The 13,555-nt window shown below is 37.6% G+C and overlaps 1 protein-coding gene and 1 long non-coding RNA gene across 4 annotated transcripts in view; one reads left to right on the top strand and one right to left on the bottom strand.

The window, feature by feature from the left end:
- The window catches only part of LOC139793074 (uncharacterized), a 155,354-nt gene that overhangs the window by 58,445 nt on the left and 83,354 nt on the right, over nucleotides 1–13,555 (bottom strand). The gene's annotated exons all lie outside the window — the stretch shown is intronic.
- The window catches only part of ANKRD12 (ankyrin repeat domain 12), a 60,088-nt gene that overhangs the window by 25,847 nt on the left and 20,686 nt on the right, over nucleotides 1–13,555 (top strand). For 2 of the 3 annotated variants that reach the window (XR_011724481.1, XM_071737163.1), the window contains exons 3-6: nucleotides 1,221–1,368; nucleotides 6,276–6,422; nucleotides 7,406–7,606; nucleotides 12,424–12,566. Coding sequence is in view for 2 of the 3 variants with exons in the window: in XM_071737163.1 (XP_071593264.1) it covers nucleotides 1,221–1,368; nucleotides 6,276–6,422; nucleotides 7,406–7,606; nucleotides 12,424–12,566 (639 nt within the window). In the remaining variant the exon portion in view is untranslated. The remainder of the gene's footprint in view (nucleotides 1–1,220; nucleotides 1,369–6,275; nucleotides 6,423–7,405; nucleotides 7,607–12,423; nucleotides 12,567–13,555) is intronic. The other variant, XM_071737164.1, reaches the window with a different exon arrangement.

The raw sequence follows: 13,555 nt of genomic DNA, 5'->3' as shown, positions 1-13,555 counted from the left end.
CTTAGTTCCTTGGTGCAGACATGAGTCATCTGAAGGCTGTAGAGTTTGCAGGCTCTTTTTGTAATCACTTCTGATTTTAGGTTGTTGCCAAAAGGGTAGGCAGAAGGTTCCTGTGTTTGTTTTTAAACTAAAGGAAAGGTACTCTAGAGAATAGTACCTTTACTTTGAATTCTTTTCTAATTTTCTCCTCATCATAATAAATCTTTCAACTTGCTTCAAAAGTACCAAGGAGCAGCCTTTTGTATTTCAGTGAGTGGCAAGTAAGTGTATATGCCTCTTCTGCCTTTGAAAAATTAATCTGTTAATGGTTTAATGCAGTCATTTGTTAAGAATGACTTAAAGCTGTGGAGCTGGGGTAGCTGACATTGCTGAATTATGAGTTTCTGCAGCATGTAGTGAGCATTATGCCTCTACATTGCATCTTGATTGGTAGGCCAAAATATTGGGGGTTGCAGACAGTTCTCTAAAGCAGTCTCCCTCACTAACCTGCTATCCTACATACTTTGACCCTCTATATTATCAAAATAATCAAACATAACTTAATATTGTACCCATCCAGGTTTTTCTCTGAACTATGCTTTATAAACCAAAAATTCCAGGTTAATGCAATGGAAAATTCCAAATAGCTTGTACTTAATTTTCTAAATTCAATACAATTTTCAGAAGATTCTTTATAGATTTTATTAGTTCCTAGTAAATTTTAGAAAACTAAATAATATTCTTGTTGAATTAGAGAGTTCTATATTGATGGATTATGGGATGGGGGTGAAGGCAGGGGAGGGTTGTTACAGAGTGGGTTGTTTTGTTTTGGGTTTTTTTGTTATTACTGTTTTACTATCCACAGTCTGACTTGCAGCGTGGGGCTTTTAATGTGATTATTGTGTTATAGTCAGGGAAGGAAACTGGGATGGTCATTAAGACTTCTTGTCTGGTTTGTGTTGTTCCTATGCTTATTAATCAAGCTTCTAATAGTTAACAGCAGTTCTACAGCCATGTATCTGGAAGTAGAAAAAACCAAAGTAGCTACTAATTTTAAAAGAAAGAAATGCCATTGGTAGTTTTTAGTAAGGTTACTTTAAAAGTTTTTGAATAAATTACTTGATACACATACTACATACATGCACATACATTCTTGCATAGCAGTCTTTTCAGTCTGTATACATTATAAGACTATTCTGCTTTATGCAAAAATTACTTAGTATACTTTTTATTTATATTAGAGCAAGGACAAGATTGCATCCTACAGCAAAACTCCAAAAGTGGATAGGAGTGATGTGGGAAAGGAGATGAAAGAAAAGTCTTCCATGAAACGTAAACTTCCTTTTACTATTAGTCCTTCCAGAAACGAAGATCGCAATTCAGACGCAGGTAGAACCTTTTTATTTCCTTAACTAATTATTTGTTGGTAAAATACTTCCTAATTTAATTAATTGTATATTATGTTCTTTATATTGATTATTTTTCCCTGTAAAAAAGGATACTAAGTATAAATGTTGCTTGCTTGCTTGCTTGCTTCAGATTGTTGCGTCTCAGTCTGATAGACTTTCATCCTATCATTAGCAAGAGCTAGCATGCCAGCAGTATTATCTACATTTTCCAGTTGTTTCCTAACCTCATTCTTTTGCTTCTCTTTTAGTAATAAATCTTTCTTTTCATTGTCATCTTTAGATCCATTTGCAAAATCAAGTAAACTGATTAAAAGACATAAAAATAATTTGATCTGAGACACAGCTGTCAGCCTTTCGTACTTTTTTGGGGGAGTGAGAGTGGGAAAGATTCATAGAAGTACTGCCCTCCATATAAGAGAACAAGTTGCTTAGATTATGGAAGTAACAGAAGTAGCCTGAAAGAAAAGCTCACTCTCCATGGTTAAGCTCCTGTTGTCTGGATAACTTTTCTGCACAGGCTGGTCGTTCTTTATAACTTAAGCATATTCTCTTAGAACTGATTTCAAGACTTCAAAATACCATTTTTAACATGGTTCTTTTCAAATCAAGATGGGAGGGATCTGGATGTAGTCCAGCAGTCATCTCTGAGCCTAGGTAATTGGTTATCTCTGTGATAGCTCAGTAATAGTTCTGCTGGTAGCAAGGCAGTATCTGTGCCCTCTGGAAGGCTACCAGATGGCATGTTCTCCAAATGTCTCAGAGGCTCAGTACTGCAGTTTCTTATGCAGTACACATTGTGCCTTTGAATGTTTTCATAAACAGGTAATTCCCTTAATAGGCTTAGTTTTAAATGCAAGATAGAAATATATACCTCCATTCGTGTTTAATTCTTTTCTAGGATTGCTTTAGTGCAGAAGATTTGGCTCCTGGATATTACATCCCTATTTTCATTACTGCTCAAGAGACTGTAGAATGAAAACCAAATTTGCAATAGTCACTGCAAAACAATACTGCTGCTTTTAGATTTCTGTTTTCAGTGGGTTTACAGAACTCTAGAGTCTCAGAGAATTCATGATACCACTTGATTCTGAGAAGACCATGTATAATTAGAAGCATGCTTCCAGCATCTGCTTCATTAAATTTAATCCTTGGTATTAACTTTTTTCATAATGGAAATAAATATATTTAGAGGTAATATTTAGCACTTACCTAATGTTTTCTATGTTGAAAATCTTTTGTCGTCTCCCCATCCCCATCAATTTTAAATAATTCATTGTCATAGCATCTTGTAAGGTAATGTAATTTTTTGTGTTTTCCTTGCTATAGCATCTGTTGTCACAGTTGCCACAAACAAGATGGATTACACTAGGCACACAGATGTGCACCAAAAGACAACACACACACACTACAGAATCTTTTTTTACAAGTTGTGGCAGGGAGATAAAATGAACAGTTCAAGTAGGGGCAAGAAATACTTAAAACAGTAGAAGGCACATAGCTTTTAACTACAGTGTAGCAAACAACATAGCTTGTCCATTTCATTACTGCTGAGGTAAGTAAGTAGTTGAGAGCAAATCCCCTGTTTCATAGATGAGGATGAACCTGGTAGCTAAGTTTCCACAAACATTAGAGGCAGGAGCATTACTAGTATATACAAACAGTTCTTAAAATGATGTTTCTGTACCTAACCAATTAGATTAGACCAATGGGAATTAGCCACTTACATTGGTGCCAAGTTTGGCACTTATGTGGGTTAGGTCTAACATCAATGATCATTAAATGCAGTGCTGCTTCTGACACAAACTTGGCATTAGACATTGAAAAGGTTTGTCATCACTGGACTAAACTGTTGCCTCTGAAAGAAGTCTCTCCCTGCTAAAGAATGGGTAATGTTATTTAAGAAGAAAAAGTAGTTTTTTGGAAGTGACAGTGTAACCAGAGACAGAGGGAAAAGGAGAGGAGGTGATGAAAAGCTTCTTATCAGCTAGTAGTGCTGGCATTTAAAAATAAAATACTTATTTTCTTTTTTTTTTCTTTTTTAAATCCCAGTTTTCTTCCGATACTTTGTGAAAACATGAAATGGTATTCTAGGGAAAATGATCAAAAGTTGTGTATACAGTTCTTAATTAGAAAGATTCTGTATAATTATGAAGTACTACTTTGTTCCTCCTGCTGCCCATTGCAGTCCCATGCTGTATTTTATCTTTCCCTGTAGTTTTATTTTTAACAGCTCTCCAGTATGTTTTTGTTGGTTTTTTTTTAATCAGAGTTAAAAATAGCAAAATGTTCTTACTGCTTTGCTGAATAGTTTCTCTGTAACAGATAAGACCATTGAGTATGATTCTTAAAGATTTTTATTGTCTTCTAAAATGTGTCTTGAGTGAACAAAAATCAAGAAATGCTTATGATTATTTGGTTTCTTTCTGTTTAGGTATGTAAGTCAGTCAAAGAATGGGAATACCTAATTGTTAGAGTTATACATCATTAGAGCTATATTGGTTCTTTCTCCAGAGTATTCAGTTATGGACTTAGATTTTCTTTTTTATTAGTTTTTGTAAAAATTGACCCCTGTAATTCCTTCTCTTGCTCCTTTTTGTGCTGAGGTTCTCTTGATTCAGGTATTCTGTAGAAACTGTTAGTGATAATTTATATGGGCAGCCAAACGGAATGTTAAACTTAATTTGGAAATATTTTTTTTAATTTGATTCCTACAAAAACTGCCAGGGATCTAGATAAGGGAATCAAGTTCACTCTCAGTAAATCTGCAGATGACACCAAGTTGGATGGGAGCATTGATATGCCTGAGGGTAGGAAGGCTCTACAGCAAGAACTGTATGGGATGGATCTATGGGCCAGGGTCAGCTGTGTGTGGTTCAGTGAGGCCAAGTATATACAGGTTCTGTATTTTGGTCACAACCCAAGACAATGCTACAAGTTTGGGGATGAGTGGCTGAAAAGCTGTGTGGCAGAGAAGGAGCTGGGGATGCTGGTTGACAGCTGGCTGAACCTGAGCCAGCAGTGTGGCCAAGAAGGCCAACAGCATCCTGCTCTGCATCAGGAACAGTGTGGCCAGCAGGACCAGGAAAGTGATCGTGCCCCTGTGCTCAGCACTGGTGAGGCTGCACCTTGAGTACTGTGTCCAGTTTGGAGCCTCTCACTACAAGGAGGACATGGAGGTGCTGAAGTGTGTCCAAAGAAGAGCAGTGAAGCTGGGTCTGGAGCATAATAAGTCTTACGAGGAGCAGCTGAGGGAATTGGAATTGTTTAGTTTGGAGAAGGAGGAGGCTGAGGGGGAGACCTTATCACTCTCTACAGATACCTGAAAGGAGGTTGTAGTGATGGGGGCGTTGGTCTCTTCTCCCACATAACTGGTGATAGGACAAGAGGAAATGGACACAAATTGTGCCAGCAGAGGTTCAGACTGGATATTAGTAAAAGAAATTCTTTACTGAAAGGATGACTGGGTATTGGAACAGGCTGCTCCACTTGTCTCTGGAGGTGTTCAATAAACATCCCTGGACACAGCACTTGAGGGTATGGTTTAGTTGGCTGGTGCTGTTGGGTTGACAGTTGGGCTTGGTGATCTTAGAGGTCTTTTCCAACCTTAATGGTTCTGTGAATCCTCCTTGACAGTGGTGGTCAGAAAAAAAAAATTTAACTCAAAAAATTTACTTCCACACCACCAAAGTTGTGACTAAGGTTTCTTGAGCCATCTTACAGATTCACTGCATTTATATTCAAGCAGTAACATTAAGGTCTTGGAATAAAAAGGTAGACATTATAGAGCTAATGTAATGTAAGCTATTTGAGAGATACAAAATAATGAATTTTATGAGAAATTTTAAAGACAGAAAAAGAACAGTTGCCTGGAAAGATCGTTTGAGAAAATGAATGGTCTTTAGTGCACATAGATGTGTAACAGATCTCTAGAAAATATAATTAAACTGGGCAGGGAGAGCTGCGGAAAAAATTTGTACCAAAGGAAAGTTGATCCCTTGAGAGTTGCTGCTTGTTTGGTGTTATGATTAAGTGTTACAATTACAAGTGATTTAGTCAAAGTCACTTGATCACAAATCAGTAGTTTTCTATCATATTTTAATAGTTTGGTTTGTGAGACCTTTATACAGAAAAATGAAAGAACTTTTGAAAAGGATTTAAGGCACAGACTGAAGTTACCAAATTGCACAAATTAAATTCTAGTTTTGAAATTTGTTAGGTATTAGAAAGCTGCCTGATTTCAGACATTTAACCAGTCTGAAGATCTATGAGTATCTGTAGGTACTGAATAGCTTTAGAAATTATCTGTTTATTCAGATGAGTAATTTTAGCTAGTGGTTTAAAGCTTGGAGATGCAATATTAAACAACTTTCATAAACATTGCTAAAAGGAAAGAAGGTACATGTATAAAATAGCTGTATGGTCTTGAAGGGTATGAATTTTGGAGAAGAAATTGTTCTAGGGCGAAGTAACAAGATTAGTTTGAGAAAAGCAACCTTTTATCTAGTTACCTAACATATCACTATTAAGAAGTCTTTTCCTAATTTTTAACATGGAGTCTTGAAAGAAGTAGAACAGAACACAGTCTTAGATCTGTACTCAAGACTGAAAGTTGACTAGCTGATCTTACAGAATTTAAGTGCCTGATGTGAAACAGGTTTTTTCCCTCTTTTACAACTTTAAGAGTTTTAACTCAGTAGCTTAGCATCCTGAAATTATTAGAACAGGTAAGCAAAACTAATGAAAATGCAGTAAATTAGAGACGCCATTTCTGGTTTTCATCACCTGCCACCAATTGCCAGTTCACATTCCTGAAGAAGTTGGTTTTATTTCTAGAAAAGACATTCTATTAAAACTGCTGTTTGAGTTTTTAACTGTTAATATTTCCAGAGAAGGAAGGTCCGGAGAAAAAGAAAATGAAGAAGGATGCTGGAAATAAGAAATCAACCCCAGTTAGCATTCTTTTTGGGTATCCTCTGTCAGAGCGCAAACAGATGGCACTTCTCATGCAGATGACAGCAAGAGACAACAGTCCAGGTGATCTTACAGAGTTAACAGTTTTCTTCCTTCTGCCTGTTTAATTCTATTTCAATGAGAATATTCTGAGCCTTGATGTTTTTTATTCTTATTGATTTATTAAAATTTTCATAATTCTGTTAAAACTCTATTTTGCATTGATGACTAATTTCATGAAAAATTCTTGACCTTCTGTATTTATGTGCCATTGTGATAGCTGTAAAACCTGAAAACCTCTCTCTTCCTTTGATTATTTTTGCCTCTAGAACACTGTTCCATATTCTTTATTAAAAAATGAAAATGGTATGGTTTTTTTTAAATTAACTTTAACTACTGTCTTACTGTCCAGTTTGGAGCAGGATTTTAACTTAGGAGGAAACTGGATCACTTCCTTAGGATTTAATGGGAGAGGGGAGACACATTGTTTTTAATTCAGAACTTCAGACTATCCTTGGTCCAGTTGTGTTTTTAAAAACTTGATGTATATGTTCTGTGGATGTAATGTTTGTTTAGAATTGGCATTTAAAGATCAATAGCTATGTTTCCTTTATAAACTACCAAGCCAACCCAAAAAACCATCTGTGTTGGCACAGCTGAGGAAGTTCAAGGAGTATTATACCCAGACAGTAATTCTTAAACTGGCATTCCATTATGTAAAAATACACTGGAACTGTACTGCAGGAAGGGGGAAGTACCTACTAATCTGCGTGGTCATGCTTTGCCTTTTTTCAGTGGAATTTATACCAGAATAAATGAACCTGGTAGTCTGGATATACTTCATCTGTCCTTGAAACCTACTTTAAAAATACTGAGATCTTCCAAAGCAGCCTTTTGAGCAATGCAAATAGGCACTGTGTTGATACACGTGGAGTGTCAAAATCATCCTTTATTTAAATACAGTTATTCACCAATTATCTTCATCTTTGAATGCAAGTGATAAAGTGAGGTGAAGTAAAAATAGTGTCAAGGAACTTCCAGTGACCATTTAAAACCTTATTTTGTAGATGCCACCTTAAATCATTCTTTACAAACAACACCAGCACAAAAGAAAACTGCAACCTCTTCTTCAAGACAAAAAGACAAAGTTAACAAGAGAAATGAACGAGGAGAAACTCCTCTCCATATGGCAGCAATTCGAGGGGATGTTAAGCAGGTTAAGGAGCTAATTCGTTTAGGTGCCAATGTGAATGTAAAAGACTTTGCAGGTAAGTTGATATGTGTTCTCTTAACTGTGCACATTGTTGCTGGCAGAGGTGCAATTAGAGTTCATGCTATGTGCAAATGAAAAAATAAAACTTATAAATTCTCAAATAATGGGTTTTTTTAATTTCTGGTGACAGTGGTAGCACTGGGGCAGTACAGTGCATAATGTAATATTATAATAGTATATTAATACCTGGATGTTTCAGCTGTGGCCAGGGCCTCTGCATACTAGGTATATACAAAAATATGTGTGCAAGCTTGCTGAACTTTGTAGAATTGCACGAGGCAAAGTCAGTAATTGACAATGAGGTGTAGGCTATGTTGGAAGATGCAGACTTCCGTAACAGTGAAGAGGGTAGCACTGTAATGTACATTGTCTCCTTACTGGGACAGTTAATACGTACCAAAGCAGGTGAGTGTTGTACAGCTTGCACTTGTCATCTAGTCCTGCAAGGTAATGGCAGTTGTGAGATGTCAGTATTTGCTGTGATTCCAGCACTGATTCATGAACTTTAGGGTAAATTGTAACTTGTACCATATTTTTAATATCCTTTATTTGACATCTTTCTCTATGGACTGTTTGTAAGACCTGCTAAGTAATTTTTTGTAACCTGCTGACATACTTTTGTCTTTTTTGCTTCCAGTACTCTCATGGTAGTTATATTTCTACATGTTTTAGTAAAAAATCTCCAACAGAGTAAATAGGAGATCCCCCACGTAATGCTTTCACAGAATATAAAACCTGCAGTTTTGAGTTCAGTAATTGGCAGTTGTTGGTTGGTCAGTCACCAAATTTAATGCATTTACATACTGAGATAAGCCAAAGCACTTGCTGTTTTTTCCTCAGCCAGTGTAAAACTACATAATACTTAGGAACTGCAATACTGAGAAGAGGTTTAGGGCAACAGAAGGAGGCTGGGATAATGAAGAGGCATGAAAAAGAGAGAAGGGAAGACTAAATTGGGATAAAGGGTTGAGTGAGGTGCTGAGGTTGTTGTGGGATTGGTGTCTAAGAGGAATCTATAAAAAGATAGGATTCAGTAGATGTTTCTTTCTTAAATGCAATGACAACCCTAGAAAATAATACAAGTAACAAGTGCACATTATGTAAGCAACATAACTAAGTGCTCCTAATACTCTGCCTCTCAACACTGTCTCCAAACACTGCCTTTTTTTAACCTGTGGTGGAAGCGGCTCATGGGAAAGTGACAAAGTAACGATAAGAGGTTTTGTTCAGAAAGACCCCAATGTGAAGGGTAATGCTGAAGAAAAGGTGACAAAATTTGTGGGGAGCTGCGAGCATCCCCGGGGAATAAAGATAATACTCAAAAATCTCAGTCATATAATTAAGTAGCAGCACAAGCAGTTTCAAGTTTTCTAGAAGTATTGCATAATAGAAGCAAAAATGTAATGAGGGGCTGAATGAGAATTTTATCTACAGCAAAACCTGCCAAAGATGCTCCATTTATGGGTCTGAGTGGTTACAGCAAGAATTATATTCTCAATGGGAACAGGTGAGATGGACTGAGGTAGCAAGTCCATGTAGGAGAAATTAAAAACTACCTGAACTTGCCATCAAGAGAAAATATTAGTGAGAGGGACTAAAATCTTGATTTTAGATAAGAAACACATCAGTAATGTGGTCAGAAACTGCAGATGTAGAGAGTTAAAGTATTAGAGAGATTCTACAGAGGTAAAGGGAGAAGGGGCACACCAGTGTTCGAATGGAGGGAGACGCTCAGCCTGTCAGCTGCTCCAAAAGATCAGGGATGTCTCTGCGGTGGTGTCTTCCCCAGCATCCGTCCCTGCTGTATCTATTTTTATATTGTTTCACCTGACAGGTGGAGCTTGAGTGACTCTAGTCAAGCATATATCTTTATTGTGATTGGTGCAAAGTTCTCTCATTTCACCTTTAAAGTTATAAGCTACAAAAAGTTCAATGTGCACCCTCCGTGAGGGGTGGTTGCGCCTTGGAGGTGGGTAACTTGAGGGATGGAGGTGTGGTTTTTATATTAAAATGAGATTATAACGAGCAAAAGTACACTTGAAGAACAGCATTTGTCAAAGGGGGGTGGCAGGTTGTTAGCCCAGGGTATCAAAAGCGCAGTTAGTTTGTATTGTTGCCACAGAGCATGGCCATGGTGTCCCCACTCTGCTCCACCCTCCCTAGAATTTATCTTGTTAGCACACTGAGTACTCCTGGTAGGTAGTAACAGTGGTCATGGTACACTGGCCACATTCCACTGGCTCCAAATGCTGTACCCTTACTTAAAAAGCACAAATGCAGTCTGGGTCATTTTCTAGCAATTCCAGCAGTTATTCCAGAAGAGAGTAGCTGACTTTGTGTTTGCTGCTCAAAACTGGCATGTGGAGGAGTAAAAGTAAAGAAGAAGTAGAACCCTGTGAGACTTTCAGGGAGGTTAAGAGAAGGGATAAGAAGATCTTGATGACAAGAACATTTTAGAAAAGACAGGGAGGCTCAAGGAAAGACAGACCCATAGAAATCACAGGGAAAATAGAAACACTTCAGGAAGAGATGTTGTGGTGGGTTAACCTTAGCTAGATGCCAGATGCCAACCCAGCTGCTCTTTATCTCCTCTCCTCAACATGGCAGGGGTAGAAAATCAGATGAAAAAAAGCCCTCATGGCTGTTCAATAAAAAAAGCAAAAGCTGCATGTGCAAGCAAAGGAATAAACTTAATTCATTCACTACTTCCTATTGGCAGCCAGATGTCCAGCTGCTTCACAGAAGCTGGGCCCCAGCAGGTGTAATGGTTGTTTTGGAGGACAAATGCCATAACTATGAACATCTCTCCTTCCTTCTACTTTCTCTGAGCTTTTATTGCTGACCGTGATGTCATACAGTATAGAATATACCTCTGGGTATATTCTATATACCCAGTTTGGGTCAGTTGTCCTGGCTATGTCCCCTCCCAGCCTCTTAGGAGGAGGAAAGGAGAAAGCCTCAGCACTGTAGAAGCACTGTTCATCAGTAGCCAAAACACTGGTGAGTTATGAACACTGTTTTAGCCCCAGATGGAGTGTACAAGCAGTGTATGGGCTGCTATGAAAGAAGTTAAGTCCATAGCTTCATCCCAGCCTGACCTAGTACAGCTAATTAAGTAATTTTAAAGGCAAGATGAAAGGATGGGAATAGCTGAGAGTTGGATCTAGGAATCAGTCAGGAGCAAGTTGTTAGAGACTTCATTCAGAACTCTGGAGGAAGTGGTTGGCATCAAGTGAGATACTTTTCCATTGGTAATCCAAACTGAAAAGCAGAGATGGCAGAGCATCAAAATCCTGTGCAGAGGAAGAAGTCAAGAAGAGGGGGAGGATTTGAGTAGTGAGTCACGAGTGGAGAAAAATAAGAATTTAGGATGCAATGAAGTTTAGACAAGTAGAGTTTTTTAGCTAAGAATTTGGCAGAACTAAAGGAGCAGAAAATGAATTAGTAATGGAGGAAGTAACCCTGCTCATGGGATATCTGCCAGAGAGATACTGCAGTGTGAGAAAAGAGTAAAGGAAACAGATGTTGGGAGCAAGCCAGGACAAGAGTTGGCAGGCCAGGCATTGTGTAGGATAGGGACACAAGGCAGTAAAACATGGAAAGGAATGAATTACGGGGAGAATTAAGGGGAAAGAAGACAGGGATGAAAGGGCTGAGAGCAGAGAAGTGTCATCATTGTGGGTGAGTGGGAAATCAAAAGGAAATGGAAAGAAGGAGTTGGTAGCTGGGCCATGCTGGAAGTGAGGCACCTAAGTGATGACTGGAGATTTAGTATACGAAGATCCAGAAGAGGTATTTTGCAGTAGAATACGTTGGAAGCTTTTTCCTTTTCCTTTTTTTAGCTTTGATTTAAAAGAGTGGCAGGTGAGAAGTTGAGTCATAGATGAAGGTAAGAAAATTACCTTACTGAGGAATTAGGTTACAGTTTTTTCTATACCTCCTCTTTATGGATGTACAAGCCCACTATTGATTAGATGTTCAAGTGAGTAAACACTTCCAGAGTTGCACTGGTTATGTTGCAAACAAGACCTGAATGCCTTCCTAGAACTGGGTTTTGAGAAGGCAGCAGCAGCAGGCTTGAAGTGGAGGGCAGCTATGAAGTGAAAGGCATCAAGTCAGGGAGAGGAAGTTAAGGGGGGGAATACAGCATGTGTGGGTTGATTGTCACCTTCAGTTGAGGTTCTGCTACAGAAAATGAGCACTGAATTTCAGATTATCAGTGTGGAAATCATAATTACGAATAATGACCAATATTCTAGGAAATACCAGAAATTTTCTGCCAGTATTTATTTACAGGTAGTTATCTAGACTAATAGCTGCTGAATGTTATTAGTGATTCCTGGTACCCGTTAAGTGGCTATTAGGAAGCACAGGTATTGATAATTTACCATACTTGTTCTTTCCAAGAATGTGATTTTCAAACTTGTTTCCATATAGAATAATGTTATTTATATATAAACACCTGACACTGTGTTCAAATGCTCACTAGTCAAAGATTTTCTAACGTGTCTATAGCTGGGGATTTTGAGGCAGATTCTGTCTTTCACTATTTGGCTTGTTAGTTCTGTGCTCAGTTTAATCACAATACAATTTGAAATTTGGCATGTGGTTTTAAGCTGATAAAGCATGTGTTGTTCATCAGATGGATGGTATTACCTGCCTGCCAACCACTGTGTGTATTTTGAAACATTTTAAGGCAATGGAGTTCTATAGCATACGAGGAAAAAAACCAGCAAACAAACCCACAAAGCAAAAAACCCAACCAAGCTTAGATCTTTGACCTTTCTACTGACACCTACTATTCCACTATAGGTTGGACACCACTGCATGAAGCTTGTAATGTTGGTTACTACGATGTTGCTAAAGTCCTTATAGCAGCAGGGGCCGACGTGAACACCCAGGGCTTGGATGATGATACACCACTTCATGATTCTGCTAGTAGTGGGCACAGAAATGTAAGTGTTTTGGGAGAGTGGAAGGGGAATAAATAAGTGGTTTGAAATGCTCAGTCTTCAGAATAAATCCTAGCTGTCCTGGTTGCTGTTATATGGTTTTATAATTATGCTTCTGCTGGTTTGGGGGCATCCTAAAGGTGTTTTAGTTTGCTTTGTTTCATCCTGGTTTTCGTCATATGTCCATTGCCAGATATCAGTATATGTTTTCTTAAATATTTAAAAATTAGACTTCCGTGTTATTAATAAACTTTTTTTTTTTTTGAGACATCTACTGTGTAGAGTTCTCAAAAGAAAAATCTAAACAGTATACTGTGGATTTTAATATTTTATATTAAAATATTTAAAGATATATATCCTGTATTTAATTTATTTGCTTATACACTTGGAAATAGAGCAGTAATTTGTGTATATAATCTTAGTACATATATGTTAAAAATTACCGGTATTGACTTAGCAGAGAGAGAAGATGAATGGAGCACTGTAGTTATTTTGCATTTATTTCTGATTTTGTTCTTGTTTTCTGCAAAATAAATGCAGAAATATCTCCACATGCCCCTTGTATTTTTTTTATTACCATTACCATTACTATATATGTGATCTGCTGCATAAAGTGAAAAATAGAAAATAGTCAAGTATACATTCCAAAAAAGATACTCAGTTTGAAAGGATCTTGTGGAAAGGCTAGAGAAGTGAATCTAATTATAACATTTTATTAACGGTTTAGAAATTGGTTTTATGAGTATCTAGACAAAAGTGAGTCTTTAGAGTGAACTTTAATAGAACTGTAGTAGAATTTTGGAGAACAGGACCTGTTTGTCTGGTCTCGGTATGGGTATCTGTGACCATCTCACTGACCTGTATTGGAAAATTTCTGAAGTTTTGTGTTAACATATCACTGCTCAATATCCCCATTCTTAGTATGTTGGATATTGTGCTGAAAATGCAGTGGCCTTGGTATTATTGTGACTTTAACGATTTGTTGTCCTTTA

The sequence above is a fragment of the Heliangelus exortis genome, chromosome 2 (assembly GCF_036169615.1).
Source record: "Heliangelus exortis chromosome 2, bHelExo1.hap1, whole genome shotgun sequence".
Taxonomy (NCBI): Eukaryota; Metazoa; Chordata; class Aves; order Apodiformes; family Trochilidae; genus Heliangelus; species Heliangelus exortis.
Note: the sequence above shows the minus strand (reverse complement) of the source record. Positions and strands in the feature narration are given on the sequence as shown.